Source organism: Poecilia latipinna, unplaced genomic scaffold, assembly GCF_001443285.1.
Source record: "Poecilia latipinna isolate Pla-1442-1.1 unplaced genomic scaffold, P_latipinna-1.0 Scaffold63, whole genome shotgun sequence".
Classification (NCBI taxonomy): domain Eukaryota; kingdom Metazoa; phylum Chordata; class Actinopteri; order Cyprinodontiformes; family Poeciliidae; genus Poecilia; species Poecilia latipinna.
The window spans coordinates 262,886-285,426 of NW_015112679.1; the positions used below are offsets into that span (position 1 = coordinate 262,886).

The following is a 22,541-nucleotide window of genomic DNA, read 5'->3' on the forward strand; positions in this document are numbered from 1 at the left end:
CTCTGTCCCAGTCTCAAGTCCTTTAAAGCCCCTAGCAGGTTTTTATTCACCCAACTTATCATCAACTCATGCCAGCTTCCAGCCCCACAGCATAATGTTGCCACCACCATGTTTTACTCTGGGGATGGTGTGATCAGGGCGATATTCAGTGGGATGCATGTTGGCCAAAAATGTCTGTTTTGATCTCATCTGACCAAAGCAACATTCTCCCTGAGTCAAACAGCAAAATGTATTACTCATAGTTTCCTTTCGATAATAGTTCTCCTATTGCCATTCAACTGATTCTGTCAACTGACTTTTGGATCTCTCCGACTCCTCCAGAGCTACCAGTGGTGGTTTTGGGTATGGGCAGCGTGCCCAGGATGACATGGCCAACAGGGTGGCATTAGCACTCGAAAAGGTCATCTCACTCTACAGCTGAATAGATACACTGATGCTTTGTGTCTGATTCACATTAGCAATAATCTACATGGCTTCTGTTTTTTTCTTAGTTTTTTTCTAGTTTCAAATCCAAAATACTTAGATTGGCCAAGCCTAAACTGGATTGTTTCCTTCTATACAAATATTTAAAACTACATTTAACAGTAATAAAGCTCTATTCTGTTTGTCAATGTACAAAAAAACTATATTTTTAGATGGAAAAACTCACCTGAGGTGGGATTTATGCAAGGACTGCACTGGTCCTGAGCCTTCGGGTGCCTGTGGGATCAATACTTTCCCTGCCTGGAGTGTCATTTTCAGTAGTTTGGTAGTTTGTAGTTGTTGAGCCATACTCTTCCAGTTTTCAGGATAAGTGTTCCATGAAACAGGGTAAAGCTTGAGATATATTCGGATCTAACTCTGCCTTATACATTTGCAGAAGTCTGCTGTATTCCTTGGTCCTCATGGTTCAGTTTGTTCACAGATGTTCGACAGCAAACCTTCACGGTCTTCATAGGACACCAAATAACACACTGGTATGAAGGGAATCAGTTTTTTAGGGGTATCAGATCAAAATGAGTGACCTTAAAGATTTTTGGTTGTACAGAAAACTTTGCGTTCTTCTCTTACACCACAATGAAATGAGTGTTGTAGATCTGATGTGCCAAAATGTCCAAAGGCTCAAGGGGGCACGATGACTTTTGCACAAATCAGGTCCAAGCGCCAACACTAACACTTTGGTCAGAGGGACTGTCCACAGTGAGGCAGCACAGAGTCTGCCTCACTAGAGGCACGACAACAAATGTGTTTTCAGCTAAGTATTGAGTCAGGCAGAGTCCAATTTAGCAATATGACATAAAAGTGTGAGAGAAAACTTCTGATGGAATAGTGATGAGCTGGTACCCGTAGAAAGTTAGTTTCACAGCGTCTCTAAGAGTTTATCGACTGATAGGCAGCAACCCCAAAGAGTGAGATGGGAACGTGAAGGTAAGTCTGTCTGTGTGAGCATTAAGGAGAAACAAAAACCAAGATAATAAAAACGGATAAAAGATAGAGAGGCAGCGAGACATTGCCAGAGTGTGTGAACATGCCTGTGAACCATGAGAGAGGGATGAGGGGGGAGGCAAAGAGGGGAGGGGGTTGTTGCAAACAGGGATTTGCAGTGAGGGGGGGGGGAAGAAAGGGGGCAGTGGCACTCAGTGACAGGGAGCTAAACCCACACACCATACACACACACACACACACACACACACACACACACACATACACGCACATACACACACTCTGTTTCCTCTGTGTCTCTTTCCAAACGTGTCAGTCAACCAGTCAGTCAATTATTTGTGTGTGTGTGTCTGGTGGGGATGCCTGAAAAAAGCTCGTAACCATCCTTCATCTCTATGACCGGCGGTAAGACGATTTCCTTCCTCCTTGATTGACGCCTGTCTGATTTCCAGGCCTTCCTTTCGTTCCGCGTTCGTTCCACTTTTGTTCTTTCGCGAAGTGTGTTTTTGCCGTGACTCTGGTCCGGAGCCAGACTGAGGCCTCCATGGAGCCCTGACACTGTTTGCTTTCTTTTACAATCCATTTCAAGCCGCAGGGGTGCAGGACTAATGGGCTGTGCACCAAAGGCACACGTTGAAGGTGGATTTTTAATTAGGTGTTCATTTGGGTAATTACAATAATTAAATCTGAAGGTCTGTAATTAGTGTAGGTGGAAAACAGCTTAGTTCTTCTCGAGCTTTCTTTGATATCCTTAGCGGCGCAGATTGGATTAAAAAGTTTGGGCTTTTTGGTGATATTAGAACGCAATGTGTGGTGATTTCTTTGAATTGAGCGATTGCCTTGCTAGACTAATGTGAGATTATTGTTTTCCAAGATTTAAAATTATAGCATAAAACTTTTTCAGTGATCATCAAGTTTGTCACAAGTCATATTCTGACTCCTGAGCCATGTTAAAAATGTTTTTCACTTTGTTTTTTTGAAAGTCTCTTGGCCTGGATTAAAGTCTGAATCTCTTGATAATTGGATTTGGTGTCTTAAGTTGTGTATCTTTCTGTCAAAAATGATTAGACCCATTTAATTTTTGTCCTCAAGTTAGTACTGAGTCGAGTGGGATGTTTATTATTATTATTATTATTATTATTATTATTATTATTATTATTATTATTATTATTTGATGTTATATGTATTGGGCTGTCTTCTGTACAGTAGGTATGTAAAGATAAAACCTCAGGATGCAACCATTCTGAAAAGTAGTTTAGAGTATCTACTTTATTTATTTATGGAAAGGTAGGCAATTTCTTGATTAGATAATTTAAAATAAACAAAGTTATCTTAAACAAAGGTATCACTTTTATACAAACGTGTGCAGCTTTTAGGTCCTTTGTACAAGTACTAAAATATTGAGTTTATAAAGTGACAGCAAAAGGATGGTACTGTCTGGTCAGTCTGAGCAAACTTCTAGCTTTTAAAAATTAGCTCATTAGTCTTTGAGCTGCTTTGTGCTAATTGTGTAACATTTGAAATTTTCCAGCTTTTTAAATGATTTATGAGACGTACAAACAACATTTTTATGTGAGGTGAGTTTTAGTTTGAAAAGTCGTTAATGGCATTGCAGCAAACTTTCTAAAAGGTTTGTTGCAATGTCAAAGTACAAGCTTAAAACAGAAATAAATACAGTATGAGCTATTCTACAACCTGCACCTGTTAAGTTATTCTTGTTTGAACAATCCCAAGCTGACCTGCTGGCTGCCAAAACATTTTGACAGTGAGAAAGCATGTCTGGTTGTATATTTCAAGAACTACCATATGAGTTATTGTGAATCTGACTAAATGGAGAGTAAAGACGCAATCTCTTTCTTGTGGCCCTGGTTTTGTTTCTTCAGGACACAAGAATCACAGACGAGATCAAGGAGACGAACGGTTTCTCACAGTGGAAATTCCTCAATCACTTTACCTCCTGGTACCACTACTGTTGCCGTCTATGAGCTGCGCCGTGGCAGCGGAGAGGGCTTTCCTGAAATCCTGACACACGGAGAAACCCAGTAAAAGCTCCCAGTAGCAGCAGCAGCAGCAGACGCCATGTCTTCTCCTTCCCTCCCCATGCCGTCTCTGCCCCCTAGCCCTCTGGCCATGGAGTACCTCAACGACTTTGACCTTCTCAAGTTTGAGGTGAAATCGGACACGCCTCCACTCCCTCCTCCATGTTCGTACCCCAAATCTGGCCTGCCCCATGACCCCTCGAGCTCTCCGTATACCAGCAACCCTCCACATGACTCCAGTTTGAGTTCCAGTCCTTACAACTCGCTGCCGCCTTCGCCGACTCTCAGCGATGCACACCCGCCACCCTCGGGCTCTTCCTCCATCTCGTCATCGTCCTCCTCCATTTCCTTCCCTCTGTCCATATCCAACAGCTTCACCTCTGGCATTAGCTCTGGGTCCCAGGGGAACGTGGAGAGCAGTCCCGCGCATGGTGGCCCTCAAGGCCCCACTCCTGCCTCCCTTGAGGACCTGATATGGCTGGCAGCGCTGCAGCAACAGTTTGGAGGGGAGGTGACGGGGCCCGCCACTTTGCTAGGAGCTTTGGGTGGAGTTCCAGAGAGAGGCGACAGAGAGAGGGGACCCGGGAATGGCTTTCTGGGATGCGAAGATGCAGTGGAAGCTTTGCTGAACTCAGCTGCCGCAGCGGTCAGCTCACAGGTGATGGCAACAACTCCAGGGCTATTTTCTCATTTCTTGCGCCTGTATCCTTTGAAGGGCTGACTTTATTCTTCTTGTTCAATCTTCCAGTTCCCAGGTCTTTCTCAAAGCTCAAACAGCAACCTGGGAGACTCCAGTAGTGACAGTGGAGGAGACATCTCCTGCACCAAGGCGGCAGACATGTGCCATCGTCCGCTAGTCTTCCTGTCGTCTGCCCCTCCCACGCTCCCTAATGGTGCCCCTGCCTCAGTTCCTTACCCACAGCCACTCAGCCCCCAGGGCCGCCTTCATCACCACCAACATCACCATCATCATCCTCACCATCCCATGCATGCCAACCACCACCATCATCACCAGTCACAAGTCAACCAGGTATACGTCACGTATCAGACTTGTCCTCGTGATAACGGTTCGCTGAAAGTGCACAAAAGGAAATCAAAGATGCAACACACTTCTACACAAAAGGTCTAGACTTTTGACCACCAGTTTGACAGGTGACAACGTCCTCACAAGCTTAAGCCTTCCCCCACCTGCAGAAAGTTGTTGAAAAGACAGACTATTATGTTACCCTTCGTGTTTATAGAAGGTCTTTTGTGAATCGTGAAAGTTTCATTAACAAGTAAACAAGGAAAATGTGCCACATAAAGACTGACTGTGACTGAGAGTAGGTGAAAAGTTAGAGTGGGGTAAAACCAGGGAACTAACCCTTGTTTTCAAGATCTTTGCTTAGGTCATATTCAGAAAGGACATTAAAACATTTTTCAAAATATTTTTCTCAATTACAAAAATAGCATAATTATTCTGTCAAAAAAGTTAATATTTATCATCCTGTGTTCATATCAAAATAACCACTCATGTTGGATTCCTTCTAGGTATCTGAGGTTTTCTTTAAACTTTTTGAATCTGAATCATGTCATAGAGGATGGGCAGTCGCCATTCATTGCCTTTGGAGACCTAAAATGGTGCACTAAGTAATATTAGCCAAAACAGTTAACTTGTTGAGCTGTTTTTCATTGAAACAATCACTGCAACATGTTTGTAAACAGACTTTATGTTTAAGATAAATTCAATAAACTTTAAACTGAGAGTAGTCCAGCTGCAGGTCAGAAACCAGTGGGATATGCTAATTGTTCTTAATGACAATGCTAACTACAATTAGCAATGGAAACAGGTAACAACACTCTACAATTTATGCTTTCAAAGATCATAGAAGTGTTTCTTTAATAGAAGCTTTAAAGTCTCATGTCTGAGACCAAATAAACTCAAAGAACTACCAATTGAAAGTTTAACTAAAAGTTTATGACAAGAGCTATAATGATTTATAAGGCAAAATCACCATGTTAGACTTAGACTGAACTTTAATTTGTAATACCAATGTCATGAAGTTGGTATTCTGATGCAGAAAGCAGCAGCTTCTTCACCAACTCAGGCCTCAAATTCCAATATGGCTGCCTCACACATAGAAAGGTGTTACTAATCACAGTTATTAACTGTTAATTTGCACTTCTATGGATTTGTATTGCATATTTATCAGCTATAGACAATCCAGTTTAATTGATGGTAGAGGAAGTGCCTTGTCAGTGTTTAAATGCTTAAAATTTGGGGAAATTTGTTATTTGTTTGTTTTGCAGTCCTGTCATTTAGAATGAAGAAATAAGCAACTCCTTCTGGTTTTTTTCCCAACACTTTTAAGCTAGAGGTGACAGAAGTCACAGATTCCAGTTGCAAGCAAGATTAAGTCACAACTAAACCAAAGCAAAAACCATAAACTTTCTTTAAGAAGTCCTTTAAAAGCACAACACTGCTAAATCATTTGAGTTTGCAAGTAGATATATAGTCACAATAATGTAAATACATAAAAACATTAAACTGTAAAGAGGTTTAACTGTCTTTTACAATATAATCAATCTTTATCTGTTTGTAGCCTTTGTATTACTGACCACAGAGATAGATCAGAGTCATCAGCATAAAGGCATTAGCCTCTGTTTGCTACTACTAAAGCAAGTTTGCATTAAATCATTCTGAAATGATCTTCAGTGAATGCAGTACCACAGGTAAATAAACTTTATAAGCTGTGTTCTGGTTGATCAAGATGTCTCGATGGATCTTTATATAGAGCACAGTGTGAGCTTACGATAATATCTGCTATTATTGCTGTACCTAATCCTGATAACTGTCACCCACACTTAGTCAGATTACATGACAGATTATGGACATGTGGTGCCGAAATGTGCATCCTGACAGACAGACGTGCTCACGCACACACACACGCACACACACACACACACCAAGTTTAACACATCACACGTAGCCAAAACATCATAGTAACATAAAAGTCTAAATGTTTCCCAAACCTATTTCACACTCCTTTAACATGCACACTCCTCTCGGCGTTGAAACTGTTGCCAGCTAGCTAACTGTGTGTTTTGCCCATCTGCTCAGCCATGTGGGGTGAACGAGCGCTTCTCCGACGAGCAGCTGGTGAGCCTGTCGGTGCGCGAGCTCAACCGACACCTGCGTGGCGTGAGCAAGGACGAGGTGGTGCGCCTGAAGCAGAAACGTCGCACGCTCAAAAACCGCGGCTACGCCCAGTCCTGCCGCTACAAGCGCCTGCAGCACCGGCACGCGCTGGAGTCAGAGAAACACCTGCTCACACAACAGGTAGACACACACACACACACACACACACACACTGATGTTTAAAACTGTCTGACAGACTTGGAACCCCATAGGTGACACTTTATTTGACGGGGTGTGCATATAAGACTGACGCGACGCTGTTATAAACGCGACGAAACCTCTGTGATGAAGATGAAGGAGTTTTCATGAATGCTAATGACTGTTGTCATGAAGTGTGATTCGGTAAATACAGACACTTTTAATGCAAAGTTAACAATTTTAAGGAACTTTTGATGCAAGGTATAATGCAACTTTGCTGTAAAAGGTGTCAGTATTTACCAAATAATGCAAAGTTGACACTTTTAATGCATTTTAATGCGTTAAAAGTGCATTAAAAGTGTCATCATTTACCGAAGGACACTTAATGACAACAGTCATAAACATTCGCTAAGACTCCTTCATGTTCATGACAGGCGTTATGTCATGTCAGTCTTATGCACACCTCGTCAAATAAAGTGTTACCACAGTGTTAAACATCAACTTTCTGTGCATTTCATTGGGATTTAATGTGATAGGCCAACACAAACTAGAGGGTCATTGTAAAAAGGAAAGAAAATAATGATATGAAAAGTTTACCATATTTAGGCCTGTTGTGATAACAAATTTTGCTGGACCTTAAATTGTCCCAAACGTTATCGCGATAAACGATAACATTGTTGCTTTGAGACCATTTCCAAGTAACATCATGGAAATTGCATAATAATGCAAGGACACGTTTTCAGAGATTAATAAACTTTAAATTCTCATGAACATTTACCACTGGGACTGGAAGACATTTGAAATATCCAAAATAAACAAACAAAACAGAAACAACAAATAAAATGAATTATGAAGTTTCTGTGAGCAAAACTGCCCTTCAAAATAAGGGCTTGACTGAAGACTTTTATCATCCAGTTTTGGTAGAAAGAGAGAGAAATTTGAAATTATTGAGTTTGTTTTGATTTATCATGATGTTAATTTATTACTTTCTGCAAGTCACCTAACTTGAAGCTAAAGTCCGCCTGTGTGCATTTTAGCGTCAGTATGCATCCAGAGGTTCTGTGAAGCTCTTATAGCAGCATCACGAAGACCTTGATGCTGACTAGGTCAGACAGAAAAGTGTGGAGAAGTTTAAAACAGTATGTTATGGAAGTATAATCCCAAGCTTTGAGTATTATTTACTCTTTCACACAAAACAAAAAGCAATAATCAGAGAATCAGCTAAAAAGCTCCTGGTGTCTCTGAAAAAGAGATGTTAAGATCCACAGCTCAGGTGGGACAATCGGTTGACAGAGCAACTTTTTCTCCTGAACTCCTCAAATCCGGCCACGATAGATGAGAAGCTAGAAAGTCATAAAAAGTCTTGTTTGCATTTTGGCGCAAGACGTGTAGGGGGCACAGCATGTGAAGGAGGATGTTCTGGCGAGAGAGACAAAAACTGAATCTTTTGGCCTGAATGCTAAAAACTTACACTGCACATCCACCTCAACCTGCCCACTGTATGGTGGTGGTCATATCATGCTGTGGGGAGAAATCTGAAGGAAGCCAGTGGGATGGGAAGGTGGATGGAGATAAATGCTGAAAGAAATTTCTTGATTTATCTTCATGAAACACTTGAAGGTGAATCTGTATTTTTCACTTGGAAAACGATCTAAAGCACACAGACTGCAGTGGGATGGTTTCAATCAACACATATAGTCAAAGTAAATTCAAATGAGAATTTAGATTTTTTTTTATTTTTTATTTTTTTTACTAAAAACAAAATAAAACAGTTTGAACTATTTTTGCCATTGCAATTGGACACCTAGAGCTACAGTTGAACCAAAAGGTTGTAAATAAAATGTAAAAATTGAATCATTTTTATCATCGGGAACAAACTACTTAAAATATTTTGTTTGGGAAACCATAGTTTATACAAAAAACAAAAATAGCAAAAAATAAATAAATGAAGAAATGAAATAACTTTCAAATAATTAAATATATAACATAATAGATTTTAAAAAATGCTTGATGAGATTATGAGGGTATGGCTTTGAGTCTGTGTCGGTACGTCAGCAGTGGATCCCAGATAGAGAAGAACTGATCCCTCAACCCTCTTAGCGAACGCCTAATATTTCTGTATGAACTGCATCAGATCTCATAGACATAGACCGGCTTTAGGTGGGTCAGTGTAATAATAATATCCTTCTACATGCAAGCAATGATGTGTGTGTGACGTTTCTTACAAAGTTTCAATGAACGGGAAGTTAAAACTTTGGGAACGTGAAACAATGCAGACCTTACCGGAACATTCTGCTGATGTATTTTACCGACTATTTCATTAAATCCTTGCAGCACCATTAAGAAAAACTCAAAGAAGCAATAATTCTCTGTTGTTTATTTCGTTTTTTCCCCCCCAATTCTTTAGCTGGAACAGCTGCAGTGTGAGTTGACCCGGGTGCTGAGGGAGAGGGACGCCTACAAGGCTCGCTACGAGAAACTCCTCAGCACAAACCCGGGAGCCGGCGGCGAGGCGGCCCCTCAGACACGCACCAGTAACCCGCCATCCCCGCCCCCCGACTACTTCCTCTGAGTTTATCAAGCATTTTAACAAGACCAGCCAACATGGAGCAATAACTGATGAGTGATGACACTCTGGGGGACGCAAGATCTGTGTGTGTGCATTGTTGTGTTTATGTGTGAGAGGCATTTTAAAGAGAGGCGTTTTCAGGTAGTTTTTGGGCTTTACGACTGTGAAAAACACACTTTGAGTGACGGAAAGAAAATTAAGCGATCTGACTTTGTAGGTAAAGAGCCTTGCAAAAGTTTTCATATCCCTTGAACATTTTTTTTTCTTTTTTTTACATTTTGACACATAAAAACCAAACATTATGTTTTTTATTGACATTTTTATTCTGGACCAACACAAAGCAGTGCATAATTGCGAACTGAAAGGAGAAGTTCTTTTTTCTTCTCTAAATCAAAAAAAAAAATGTTGTTCAGTCCAGCTGAGTCAGTACTTTGTAGAAACTCATTTTGCCGCAATAACAGCTCAAGTCTTTTCAGGGTATTTCTCTAAATGGTTGAACTGAAATTGTTCCAGCCTGAGTCCAGCTCAGTCAGATTCAATGACAAAATTTAAAGTCTTAGCACAGTTTTTTTTTTTGTTTTTATTAATTTTATGTCTGAGCCATTCTAGTAACCCGGTATGCTTGGAGCCAAGCCATTCGGCTTTACCACTCATATTTTTAAGCTTTTGCAGGCTCCAACTAGTTCTCCTCTATTGTTGTTCATTTCCCATCAGCTCTAACCAACAGGTGGAGAAAAAAAGTATGTATGGCAGGAATGTCCTGGTTTTGGTGATCATATTCCTTCCACTTCACAGTAGTTTTGCTACTTTCTTTTGGTCCAACACAAAAAAAAGAATCTCTAAAACGCCTTTGATGGGCATTATAATGTAAAATTGACTTTTCCGAGAAAGAGCAGGAGTTTTAAAAGGGACAAAGACTCAAATTCAAGGCACTAAATTACAAAGTAAAATTGTATTTTTATAGCAACTCAAGATAACATCCTAGATTGTGCTACATAACGGCACTGTGTACCTGAAAAACACACAAAGCTGCCTCTTTAAAGTACACTGCTCAAAAAAATAAAGGGAACACTCAAATAACACATCCTAGATCTGAATGAATGAAATATTCTCATTGAATACTTTGTTCTGTACAAAGTTGAATGTGCTGACAACAAAATCACACAAAAATCATCAATGGAAATCAAATTTATTAACCAATGGAGGCCTGGATTTGGAGCCACACACAAAATTAAAGTGAAATGTTCCCTTTATTTTTTGAGCAGTAGATATGGTTATTAAGCTACAAAATCTAAAAGGAAAAAAATAGGGGATATTCACATTTTTGCAAAGCACTGAATATACATTTTTCTGTGAAAGCACAAAAACCTCCTGAGAGCTCTCCTGAAACCAGTGCAACAGATCAAAAGAGCTTCACAGTCCCTCGCACTGCTGAGCGTGGCATCTATGCAATAATAGAATATATCTGCTATTTCCATATGTCCAAATGAGTAACCAAGGCTCACTGTAGCATTTTTCTTCTTCTTCTTTTTTTTTTTTTTTTTTACAATAAGCTGCTAAAGCTGCAGAGGTCTGAGTAGTGCAGTGATGATACGTGGAGTGATATGGGATTGGATCACGTTTCCATGGTATGCAGTTGAATATTTGCCAGCTAATATTTCACAGTTGCCTACCAAAGTTTTTAAGCTCACCAACACTTGTTATTCTTTGTAAAATAAACAAATAAATAAATAAAATGCAAAAAAAAAGGAATAATCATAGATTAAAGAATGTACAAGGATACCTTTCAGAGGAATCCGTCAGTGATTGTGACATTGCCCTTGTGTTTTAGCTAAAGGAAGCTCCTTTTCTTACTAGCTGAACATATTAGTTAGTGGCCTTCAGCCAAGAACAAAGTACAGACTTGCTGTTTGCTACAAACAATCAAGTTTTGTTTTTTGTTTTTTTTCTGCTAACGCAGAGATGTAGGGTTCTGGAAATGTATTTCGAAGCAATCCATCGCAGAGTAAAGACACAGAAAGCTTGGTGTAAATAGGAAGATGTTTTTGGGGGAAGACCTCTGCAGGTCTCCTTATCCAAAGCAAAATGTGACACCACAGAGCTGGTCACTGTGGACTCTGTGGGACTAATTAACAGTTCAGGGATCAAAACAGAGACGGAAACACAAACTGTTCTTGAGATATTTTCTGAGCTAGAGTTACAACGCCAGATTTCATTCGTTAGAGGCTATTTATTTTTGTGTGAGTGTAGGTACAATAAAAAAGGAAAAAAGAAAAGAAATCAATTGTTCTTTTATTTATTCACTTATTTATTCAGTATTTAATGTTTATTTATGTACTTATAATTATTTCACTGGTTTCCATTCCATTAGTGTGTATTTTTACTTTCCTACAGTTTATCATTTTACTCTGTCGTGACTAGAATTAACATTATTACAGAAGCGAGGACCATCGCCGTGGTTTCCCGCTCCCATTGTAGTGTGGTTTCATACGCGTATGAAATAAACAAAGTTGTTTAAAAAAAAAAAAAAAGAAAACAACCTTGCATTGTGTCCATGTTTTATTGCACACCTTGCAGCGAGGTGTTAACCTCCTCTCCTCTCACGTTCCCATATCCGTGTATCTCCCACATTCTGTCCCCGGTAGGCCTTTTTTTTTCTTTTTTTTTCTTTTTTTTCCTTTTTTTTTGGCAGCCACATGCCCATCCATCCCTCCCTTTATCTCTGTGCTTCTATAGTGAAGCGTTGACCCTGGGTGTGTGCTGTTTGGGATGACCTCATCTTCGGCTCTGCCTCCCCCTCTGTGTGTGTGTCTCTCGTTCTCTCTCTGGCCTGTATAATAGGAGCAGGATTAGGGCTATAATAGCACTATGGCTGTTCACTGCCGGCATCCATTGTTGCTTTGTGAGGGAGGGGAGGGGGGGACTGGCGGAGGGCGTGGGGGGGGGGGGGGGTGAATAGCACGACTGCTAGTGGTCAGACATATTCTGACACAAAATGCATCCAAAACACACACATCTTGAATAATCTATCAATCTACCTGTGCTCATGCAGATGTGTGGCAAATATATCTAAAGGTGTTCAAAAGCAGGAGACAGAGTATTGTAGTAGAGCCGGCCCAAGGCAGAAGTGCAATAAGCGACCACTGAAGGCCCCCTGCTGGCCTGGAGGCGCCAAGGGCAATCGAGGTTTCAGAGGACAGGATGAAAAATGTTCTGGTTGTAGAGACACGATTCAAACGTCAGCTTAGTGCGTCACAAAACAGAGTAGTCATAAACCTCTGAGTTTTTAAGATAAGTAAGTGGCCGTTCTTCAGTGGCATGCCCAGATATTTTGGAGGAAAAATTATAGTGTATTAAAAAAAGGCTACCTTGTGTGGCAGTTTGAAACATGGGCTGCCTTAGAAGTGTGAGATTTATTACAGGCCACACACTACACTGTAAATTTTTGTTTTTATTTTTAATTCAGAAGGGCAGTGTTTGTCAATAGGAAAACAAGCAGATGCTGTAGCACCACCTAGTGCAGTGGTGTCTAAAGTGCAGCCCAGAGGCAATTTGTGGACCTTGAACTGATTTTTTTATGCCCCACCCCCAACTGCAGTTCAAGAATGGTACAAATTCGTTTATGAAACTTTTTACTTTTAATCAGTAAAATTATTACCGTTGCTCATGGCCCAGGTCAGATTAGCTTCAGCCTCGGAAAAACAAACAAACATATTCATGCAAAATAAAAATTCCAAGAGTTATCTACTACAGTTTTTAAAAGAAAAACCCTCTGAACATTCCTTTAAGTAATTAATTCATTAAAGAAAGTAGACGACAGCACATCAAACATGGTCAATATAAAAAGATGAAATGGACCGCTGTGGCGGTGGTAGTTGTGGCCATCATGTCAGATCCTCCCTCTGGTCCTGTAGAATCCCAGATCGGCTCTGGGAGTCAGATAGACTGTCATAACTCTGTGTTCCTAAAGAAACAACCCAATAAATTGCTTAATTGCACATATCTCCCAAGGATACGCTCACTCTGTAACCAATTAATAGGGAAAACGCTTGTCTTGTACTGCCCTCTAGAGGCCGTGTTCTGCATCGTCCCCGTCTCCGGTACCAGAGGTTAATGAGAGCTTCGTGACACTTACCATCCTTCCACAGTTCTGCTTCTTCTCAAGCTACACCCCAGTTCTGTTTTCTCTCCTTTTAATTAATTAACTACATGCATCTGCAGCAGATACCTGCAGAAAAGTTCCTTTCTTCCTGTCTTCCTTTTTTATTGGCCAGATTCACCTTTCCTCCTCAGCAGGAAATCTGGGTCCGGAAAGCATTTAGTAGGTGTGAGTCACACAGCAGTCAGTCTGAAGTGATGAATTACCGAGCTGCCTGCGGAGCTGGACCCGGGCCCTATAACCTGAGAAAGCAGTGAGAGAGCAGGGAGACAAAAGAGAGAGAGAGAGAGAGAGAGAGAGAGAGAGAGAGTAGGAGGGAGGACGCAAGGGAGGAGAGAGAGAAAGATTGAGAGAGAAAGAGAGAGAGTGGATCCGTGCTTACTTTGTAGTTGCCGACAGACACCTGAGAGGTGAGAAACCAGACCGGGCCGGTGGAGCTGGGGCTCATTAAATGACTGGGCTGGGGGTTCAGAGGGTCGTTCCTGGCGTTACTCTGTGTCTTCCGGACTCCTCACTCCCGATCGCTTTATTTCAGCTTGCAGATGCCGACAGATGTGCCCGAAGACAGGCTCAGCATCGAGGAGAATGCCGCCAAGGTAAGGAGGGCATGGGGGCACCGAGAGCCCCCTATCACCCCTCTGGAACGACTCAAACACATTAATTATCAGCGCTGTTGTTGTGACTGCTCAGAGTCACGGAGACTCTGTATGTAGGTGCGTTTTCTATATAGGTGAGTGTTAAATGTGGATGGAGAGTGGGTGTCCCTAAGTTTTTTATTTATATATATATATATATATATTTTTTTCAATATTGTCTACTAAAATTAAAGTGCTTTCTCATGTTATGTTATTTATACAAAATAATATATTTTATATGTAATATTTAAAATTAAACACTTTTCCTCTGAAAACATCTGAAGGAGTTAGCGCCAATTAGCAGAGCGCTAGCAACTGGCAAGCTAGTCCTGCATTAGTGTTCATATATTTCCACACAATTTCGCAAGTTATGGAAAAAGAAATACAGTAAAATAATTTTTGTTTAACACTGCTTGCCTCTCTAATGTGACTTCTTGTTATCTTAACAAGTATGTTAGAACACAGTTGTCAAAATCTTTTCACCAAATGGCAGAGCGGTTAGCAACTAGCTGGCTAGTAGTAAATTAGTAGTAAATGAGTAAGATATATATATATATATATATATATATATATATATATATATATATATATATATATATATATATATAATTTTTTTTTACACAATTTCACAATTTTAGAAAAACATTGCAAAATATGTTTTGTTCAAAACCTTTACCTGTGCAGTACATGTTTGTTACATATTTAAAATTGATCACAAACGGGAACGATGACGGAGATAAATATCGGTTGTTAGTTAATATCAGATCACTTTTAATCAGATCAATACAGATGTGTTAAAAAAATATCGGTCGTAGTTACTTAAAGTATTTATTGGTTTGGCTGCAGGGTTTATTTGAAAAAACTAATCCTCTTGAAGAATGCAATGCTGTCCCACTCCAGTGTGTGACCAAACTGGTGACCAGCATTAGGGGGAGGTACCAGGCTGTACTCATTGCGTATGGGCCACTCACACACTTCAGAGGCTGCTGTTTATTGAATTAATGAATTGCTTGTCTTCAAGCTTTAATCATCCGATCCAATAAATGCCATCAAACAAGAGTCAATAGCAAAATAAAATTTTTGCCATTGGCAGGGAAGATTCGACACGTCTACAATTCTGCTGCTCAAACCACGATTTCCTAACAAACATGGGATTGTGCAAATGGAAATGAGAAAGATTTAAAATTGTTTAAGATTTATTGCCAATTGGCATAGTCTGCCATGCACACAATTTTCTTAGCTTTTTTCCTTCGTGTATTTTTATTGTTGCTGTTTTGGAACTGGTGCCACGAGGATGACTCTTGCTCTGTTGACGAAGGAGAAAAGAGACAAAATTCACACATTTTCAATGTGTGAAAATTGTACTCATGTCTTGACAGTTGGAGATTTCTTTTGTTTGTTTTTTGGTTCTTTTGGTTTCAACATGTCTCTAGATAAACTATGAGAAGAAGAAAGTTTTGGAACTTACTGAAAGTGTGTTACTGTGTGTTTTGTTGGTTCAGTGTGACAGCATGACTCTGCCCAGCACCCCCACTGTCCGCAGAGGAAGCACTCCTCTGCCCATAAAGCACCAGCTCAGACGAGAAGAAGCTGTTCACGATGACGTGGACTGGGCCTCGGGAGCTGCCGGGCCTTCCCCCTCGCCGCTCGGCTTCAGCCCGGCCCTGGACGACACTCCCATCATCTCCATGGAGGGCAGGCACGACGGGCCGCTGCGGATCGCCCTGCTGGGTCAGAACGGAGTCGGGAAGTCCTCCCTGGCTCTCGCCTTTGCCGGTGACATGGACCGGGCTGCGTCGGTGGATTCCGACGGTACGCAAGATTAACAGAGATGGTAAGTAAACAGCAGCGTGTGTCGTCCGAGAGCTAACAGAGGCTGTCCTCCATCCTTAGGGGAGGGCTACGTGCGCACAGTCAGTGTGGATGACGAGGAGAGCACCATCGTTATCTATGACAACTGGAGACAGGTGAGCCAAACAACACCTCAGGGTCCGCTCTGCTCCCAGCTCCCTCATTAGGCCGGCCGAGACCTCTCTGCAGCTGTAACCCATATGAGCTCACCTACTTTTCAAACTTTTCACAGAACTGTATGTTTTCTTCTTTTTTTTTGACCTAATTCCTGGTTTGGTAAGGGAGAAGTTTTCATTTCCCTTCCTTTATTTAAGGTTTATACTGCAAAAACACAAAATCTTACCCAGTAATATACTGTCTAGGTTCTTTTCCAAATATCTTATTTCTCATTTTGAAATAAGATGAGCCTACAAGTAACTTTTGAGCAAGATATAAGAGCTTGTTTTAAATCAATAATTCCTGAAAACTACTACTTCCATAGGTGGAGTATTTCACTTATAACAAGACATATTTCCCAAGTTATAAGTGAAATAATCTGCTAATGGATCTAGCACTTTTCAATCATTATTAAGGAATTATCGACTTATCGTGCTGAAAGGTTACTTGCAAGTTAGTTTTATCTTATTTCAAATGTACTGAGATATTTGCACTAGAAGAAACTAGACCAAAATTACCTCTGTGAAGATTTTGTGTTTTTGCAGTGTAGCGAAGGATGAAAATAGACTCCAAATAAGCGGCATGTAAATTTTTTATTTCAGCTCACCCCCTGGATGCACGATGCTTTAGACAGGCTACCAGTACAAACATTTAAAGCATCTAAAAGAACAAAAAGCAAAGAAAACAGGTGCTATTTGGAGTATTATTGCTGTATGCATAAGCAAGTGAAATAAAATCTGCTCCCATTCTGTACCAGGAGATCATTGTTTTTGTTGGTTTTTTTTCGTGTTTTGTTCTTGTCAGCACTGTGGCAAAAATAATTGCCCAGGCTGGAGAGGTGTCGTGACAAAAAATAAAAAAAGGAGAGGAGAGTAAATCTGCAGCATGTGCATCTGTTCCAGCGAGGAGCGCTCGCTCTCGGCTTGTTTGCATATCTCTTCCTCTTTTCCCTCGAGTGCGTTTCAGAGGCGTCTGTGTGAATGTTGGCTTGAGCCGCCCACAGCCTGGGAGTGCCAGCTGACTGCGTTAGCGTTTCTGATTTAGACGGATGTGTGAAAAATACCGAAGGCTCATGATTTTGTTGCTGCACTCCGTCTTTTTTTGGGGTGGCGGCTCTTAAATTTGGAGTGGAGACATTGTCCGTGCTTATCATCACCAGTTGGTGCTTAGCAGTGGCGGTCCAGGCCCGTATGGGGCCCCCAACAGGTTTTAACATGGGGCCCCTCTGACTACCATAAATCAACACATCCAACTAATATCTGCTTTGTGCATTTGAAAGCACTGTATATCTGCATTTGTAAGCCTTACATATATAACAGCTTTATTAGTAACTTGGACCTCCATGTTGTTGTTGTCTTTTTTTACCTCTAGCAGCTGCAGTCCTTAAATACAGAGATTTTTTTTTTTTTACAAAGAAAGAGCAATGGCAGCATTGACTAAAATAGTTTTCTCAATTACGTTAATTTCAGTGTCATTCAGAAGTTTATATATACTCATCAATAACGTGAATGTTACACTGATTTTCAAGCTTTAAAAAGCAATTTGACAAAGAGGTATTTTTAGGCTAGATTGTTAGGTAGGTTGCATTTAAATCGGTTTTCTGAACTATTAGGCAACAATGAAAATAAGTATGTTAGGAGAAATCGATTAGAAAAGTAAACAACACACTTTAACTGTCCAGCATGGTGGTGGTGACATCATGCTGAGGGTCTGTTTCACTGACAGTGTTGCACAAAGTTGGTAGAATGGCGAAGGAGGAGGACCAACTCTAAATCTTTTAACTTCACCTCAAATCAGCAGCTCATCCAAGAAGGCGACTGATCACAGAAGCACAATGGATAACCAGAGCATGTGTTTTTCCAAAACCTTTGAAATGCTGTGTTTCTTCATTAAGGTTTGAAATAAAATGTCCTGTTTCCCTTTGACGTCCTCGTTCCATAAAAGTAGCATCTGCTGGGGATTCCTCGCAACAGCTGTGTGTTTTTATTCCACATCTTGTTGAAGTGCAGTGTTTCGACGTGTAAATGACTGAGTCTCCACCTTTTTTTTTATTTATTTATTTTTTATCTGTTTTTACCTTCCCACAGGACCTGTCGGCTCTCCAGTGTGAAGTGTGTGTCCTCGTGTTCTCCGTGACCGACAGGCGCAGTTTCCACCGCACGGCCCAGCTCCGTCTCCTCCTGAGAGAGACGCAGCCTCAGACTCCCATAATCCTCGTCGGTAACAAGAGCGACCTGGTTCGCTCGCGCGAGGTCACAGCTCAAGGTGCGTTTCCATTCTCCGCCCACCTCTCCCCGTGGTTTCGCATGCGCCTCTTGCTCTCACCCCAGGTGGCGGGATTTCCTGCTATTGTAATGGCAGTAAACAGCGACGTGAATGTAAAACTGCGTGTCTCACCGCGGTGTGGGAGTGTAGAGGGTGCCACAATTACAGTCAGAGCTGGAGAGCGTTTGTAGTGAGTGTGCGGCTGCCTCTTCACATTCATAACACTTTCGCAGCATTCAGGCTGTGTGACAGTGTGTTATTAGCTCCATTACGCGAAGGTTAAACATCACATCGATTTTGATAAACACCGGTGGCACTAAAGTCAACAACATCCTAATGGCGTAAGTGCTGTGCATGTTTTGTTTTTTTTATCAATCGGGAAATACACTTACATAAATCAAGGATTCACAAACTTTCCCGCCCCAAACAGCGCAGAACCGCTTAGCAAACCCATAGACAGTTCTACAAAATATGTAAAGAGACATCGACTATTATGTTTTGTTTCCTCACTTTTATTCACTAATCAATGATTATTACATATGTTTAGCAAATGGACGGTTCCATTGAGTCTTTTTCCTGCCCATTTTGCACTTGCTATGCTAGTTCGAGGAGCAAAGATTAAAAAACACTAAGGTGGCAAATAACGTTACAGTTAATTATTTTTGCTTTATAATATTGATTGAAAAATTATGATGGAGTATTACGGCCGCGCTAAAAGCAAAAATAAAAAACAATAAATCACAGTTATAAAGTCATAAAATCACAAGAATAAAGTCATAAATATCAGAATAAAGTCGTATGAGTTTGAACTCGTTTTAATACCACAGAAAGTTGTATTGTGAGCCTAAAGTCGTAATGTTGTGCCTTTATTTTCCTATTATTACAACTTTATTCTCACAACTTCATTTCTTTTCTTTTTTTTAATGGCATGGGTCTAGTATTCTGTTTATAATTAGAAAAGTTCAGCTCAGTCAAATTTTTTCATTTCATCTTTATTTTTTTTTAGTTTTCCTCCAGCCCCCCACTATAATAACCACCAAGATAAATGATAAATTCTTTAACAATTGTCTTAAATTATTTAAATCTGTGTGCCTTAAAGAAATAAAAACAAAAAACAAAATGAGGATTATATGTGTGGAAAAACCAATTACAGCCTTCCTACTTATAGGACTTGAGAGGGAAAGTAGCGGCTTGGGGTTCACCAAGTAAGTGTGCCCTGTAAATTGTTTAATTAAGCAAGTGTGGTGAGTTCTGCTGCCTATCAGCCTGGAATAGGTTATAAGAGCATTTGCTAACAATTACAAGTTCATTATTCAACAGCGAGAAAGATTATTCAGAAGTTGAAAATATTCTGGGCAGCCCCAGACTCTTTTTCCTCGTCGTCGTAATGTCATATTTTGCATGGAAGTTTGAGCAGAGAGATTAATTGAACAGAATTTGGAATAAATCTGCAACAAAAACAAAACGTGAGAAAAGTGACGCACCGCGAATGCTTTCTGGATGAGCTGTATGCGAAAGAAAACTATCAAGGTGTTGCAATGGCTCAGTCAAAGTTCAGATCTCAACTTGACTGATGTTTTTGCAAGTTATTGCAGCTAATGTGGCTCTATGAGTCACATGTCCTGATAACTGAAATACGGGGTACTTTCTTTAGACATTATATAACATTTGCCAGATTTACACACGAACAGTCAAAGAATGTCGCGTTTTAAATCAACCACAGTGCACCCTGCCGTGGGAAATGACTGCACTGTTCATTATGTAAAAGCTTCTTAATGTTACGACTGTCTGGGGTCTTTGAGGCAAGTTATATTGATTACTGTTCGTGCTGCTAATGGCGCCAAAATATCTGCTAATAGCAGAAAAATCAGCGCAGCAACATTGTTTCTGTTTGTAAAGAAAATGTCCTTCTAGTATGATGCAAAACGACTCCAAAATACACTAAAGACGCAAACCTTGGAGTGCTGACCCTCTGTTCACCCACTCTGCCTCTGTTTGATCCACAGCTGCACACATTCATATGTCTGTTTTCAAATCATGTACGGGTTGTCTAATGTGTGAAGTTTCTACATGATTGCTTTTCTTTATTTTAGCTTTTTGACAAAAAAGAAAAACCTTTAATGTCAACACGAAAACTGATTTCAACAAAAATAATGACAAATAATTACAAATATTTAACATAAAATAAAGGATTGCATTATAATTCACTACCTTTAAGTCAATATGTCTAATAGGCACTGGATCTGTGTTAATATGGCCCAGACCTAAATCTAATTGAGATAATACTTGTAAATTATGTTCACAGATGCTCTCCATCCAAACTGGCTGAGCTAAAATGATTTTGCTGAAGAGAACAGAAATAAATTTCAGTCAGAGTAAAAAACCTAATAAAGATGTTAATAACTTACAGAGCAGTGAAACCTGATTCTGTGAAGCAATAGCTTCATCTTTATATTTGCATCATTTTCATTCCACTACTTAGAGTTGGTCCGCCACATAAAATCCTAATAAAACACCATGAAGCTTGTGGTTCTAAAGCAAAAACATATATATGAAAAAGTTCAGGGCTTATTAATATTTTTGAAAAACACTGAAAATGTTCTTAAAACTAAAAACTTTTCGCCCAGAATCTAACTCTAAATGTCATCATCAGAGCCGGACCAAGGGATACGCAAGTTAAGCAGCTGCTCAGGGCCTCCACAACACTAGGGGCCCCCAAGAGCATCCTTTGATTTATTTTTGTGGTGATAGATTTCACCTTGTGCACATTTTTTGCACAGCTGTGCAAAATTTTTAAAACGGAAGAAATTCAATTTGCTAACTTTGCTTACTGCATATTCGGTGTTTGTCTGCAGTTGTTACTTTCAAGTTAATATGCCATTACTTAAATACCACTCTGCATTTCAAAATGCAGATTAATCAGAGCATCTCTGCTTGTTTGTTATTCCCCAATCAACAGCCATAACACCTCTATGATGTAAGCTAATTACAAATGACGCTAATCGTAGTAGGTATTTTACATGTGTAGCGCAGCCTAGAAATTATGAAGTATCTGGGCTTCGACGTGTTGGTATTGGTGGCCCCAAATTAAAATCTGCTTAGGGCCCCAAAAAGGCTTGGGTTATCACATTAAAACCTCTTAAGTAGATGATGGTAAAGATTCTTTGCTCTGACAACACGCGACATGATTTTTATTGACTTCCTTCCTGTCGTCTCCGTCAGAGGCCATGTCCAGCGCTGCCCTCTACAACTGCCTGTATTTGGAGATCTCTGCCTCCCTGGACCACCGCACGCCGGAGCTCCTGGAGTCCACTGTGCGACTAGCCAGAGGTCAGCCGCCGTGGCCTCCGGGATCCAGCGCGGAGGACATGTGCGGAGGAGGTCAGCGAGAGAGCATCACCTCGCGTGCTAAACGCTTCCTCACCAGCCTGATGCCGCGGTACCCGCGCGAGAGGGAAGTGGGCAAGTTCCTGAGACAGAAGTCCCGCTCGTGCCACGACCTGGGGGCGCTGTGATCGCACGCGGCGAGGAGTTTTAATAGCTTAGCAGAAATAACTCGAAGTGATGTAGTAAAGCTGCAGAACGGAGGAGGGAGGGAGTGACGCAGCACTTAGTGGACAAAGATGTAGGATGTGAATGACAGATGGGGGAGGGGGTGTGCGAATTTACCGGAGAAACAAACGGGAAGGTATCGCAGTATGGTGTGAAGGATCATCCGGCGCACAGGAGGAGATGGGAAGAAAAACTAGCTATCATGTCAAATGGCGAATTTTTGTACACAAGTTTAAAGAAAAACAAGAAAAACACTAGTGTAAATAAGCTGTAGATGTGATACCTAACTGCCACAGCTTTAAAAGCGAAATAAATTGCTTTTTTTTTTGAGCCTTCAAATGGCTGTTTCACGTTGGCCTTGAGTTTTTATTTTTATTCTTTATTTTTCTGTTGTCACCTGGAGCGGATGGGAAGTAATCAAAGTATTGGAAAGAAACACACAGCATAAAGGCATCTCTGCAGATATCCGTAACCTTTTACCGGGTAAGACCTCACATTGCGCTCATTTCTTTTAAGCTGTAATTGCATCCATGACGACGGCGGAGGAGCCACAAAGGGCAGCGAGGACAGACAGGAA

General features: G+C 40.7%; 2 protein-coding genes across 3 annotated transcripts; both read left to right on the top strand.

Moving 5' to 3' along the window:
• Positions 1–1,644: 1,644 nt before the first annotated feature.
• nrl (neural retina leucine zipper) lies at positions 1,645–9,633 on the top strand. The gene is made up of 5 exons (XM_015058048.1): positions 1,645–1,827; positions 3,306–4,119; positions 4,210–4,491; positions 6,562–6,780; positions 9,185–9,633. Exons 2-5 carry the CDS (start codon positions 3,502–3,504, stop codon positions 9,347–9,349), a joined length of 1,284 nt encoding a protein of 427 aa, XP_014913534.1. The 5' UTR covers positions 1,645–1,827; positions 3,306–3,501; the 3' UTR covers positions 9,350–9,633.
• Positions 9,634–13,459: 3,826 nt separating this feature from the next.
• On the top strand, positions 13,460–22,319 carry LOC106963278 (GTP-binding protein REM 2-like). 2 transcript variants are annotated; one of them, XM_015058113.1, is made up of 6 exons: positions 13,460–13,671; positions 14,041–14,101; positions 15,643–15,952; positions 16,034–16,107; positions 18,235–18,412; positions 21,635–22,319. In XM_015058113.1, the coding sequence occupies exons 1-6, from the start codon at positions 13,556–13,558 to the stop codon at positions 21,925–21,927; spliced, it is 1,032 nt and encodes a 343-aa protein (XP_014913599.1). In that variant the 5' UTR covers positions 13,460–13,555; the 3' UTR covers positions 21,928–22,319. The 2 variants fall into 2 exon arrangements, with proteins under 2 accessions (XP_014913599.1, XP_014913607.1); XM_015058121.1 differs by lacking the exon at positions 13,460–13,671 and adding an exon at positions 13,678–13,915.
• The last annotated feature ends 222 nt before the right edge of the window (positions 22,320–22,541 follow it).

Bases quoted from the DNA above. Each gene is read 5' to 3' on its own strand.
- nrl (XM_015058048.1), top strand. From the start codon at position 3,502: ATGTCTTCTCCTTCCCTCCCCATGCCGTCTCTGCCCCCTAGCCCTCTG. The intron at 4,120-4,209 runs GTGATGGCAACA...TCAATCTTCCAG, and splicing joins CCGCAGCGGTCAGCTCACAG to TTCCCAGGTCTTTCTCAAAG. The intron at 4,492-6,561 runs GTATACGTCACG...CCATCTGCTCAG, and splicing joins ACCAGTCACAAGTCAACCAG to CCATGTGGGGTGAACGAGCG.
- LOC106963278 (XM_015058113.1), top strand. From the start codon at position 13,556: ATGCATCTGCAGCAGATACCTGCAGAAAAGTTCCTTTCTTCCTGTCTT. The intron at 13,672-14,040 runs GTGTGAGTCACA...GCTTTATTTCAG, and splicing joins GTCCGGAAAGCATTTAGTAG to CTTGCAGATGCCGACAGATG. The intron at 18,413-21,634 runs GTGCGTTTCCAT...CGTCTCCGTCAG, and splicing joins GCGCGAGGTCACAGCTCAAG to AGGCCATGTCCAGCGCTGCC.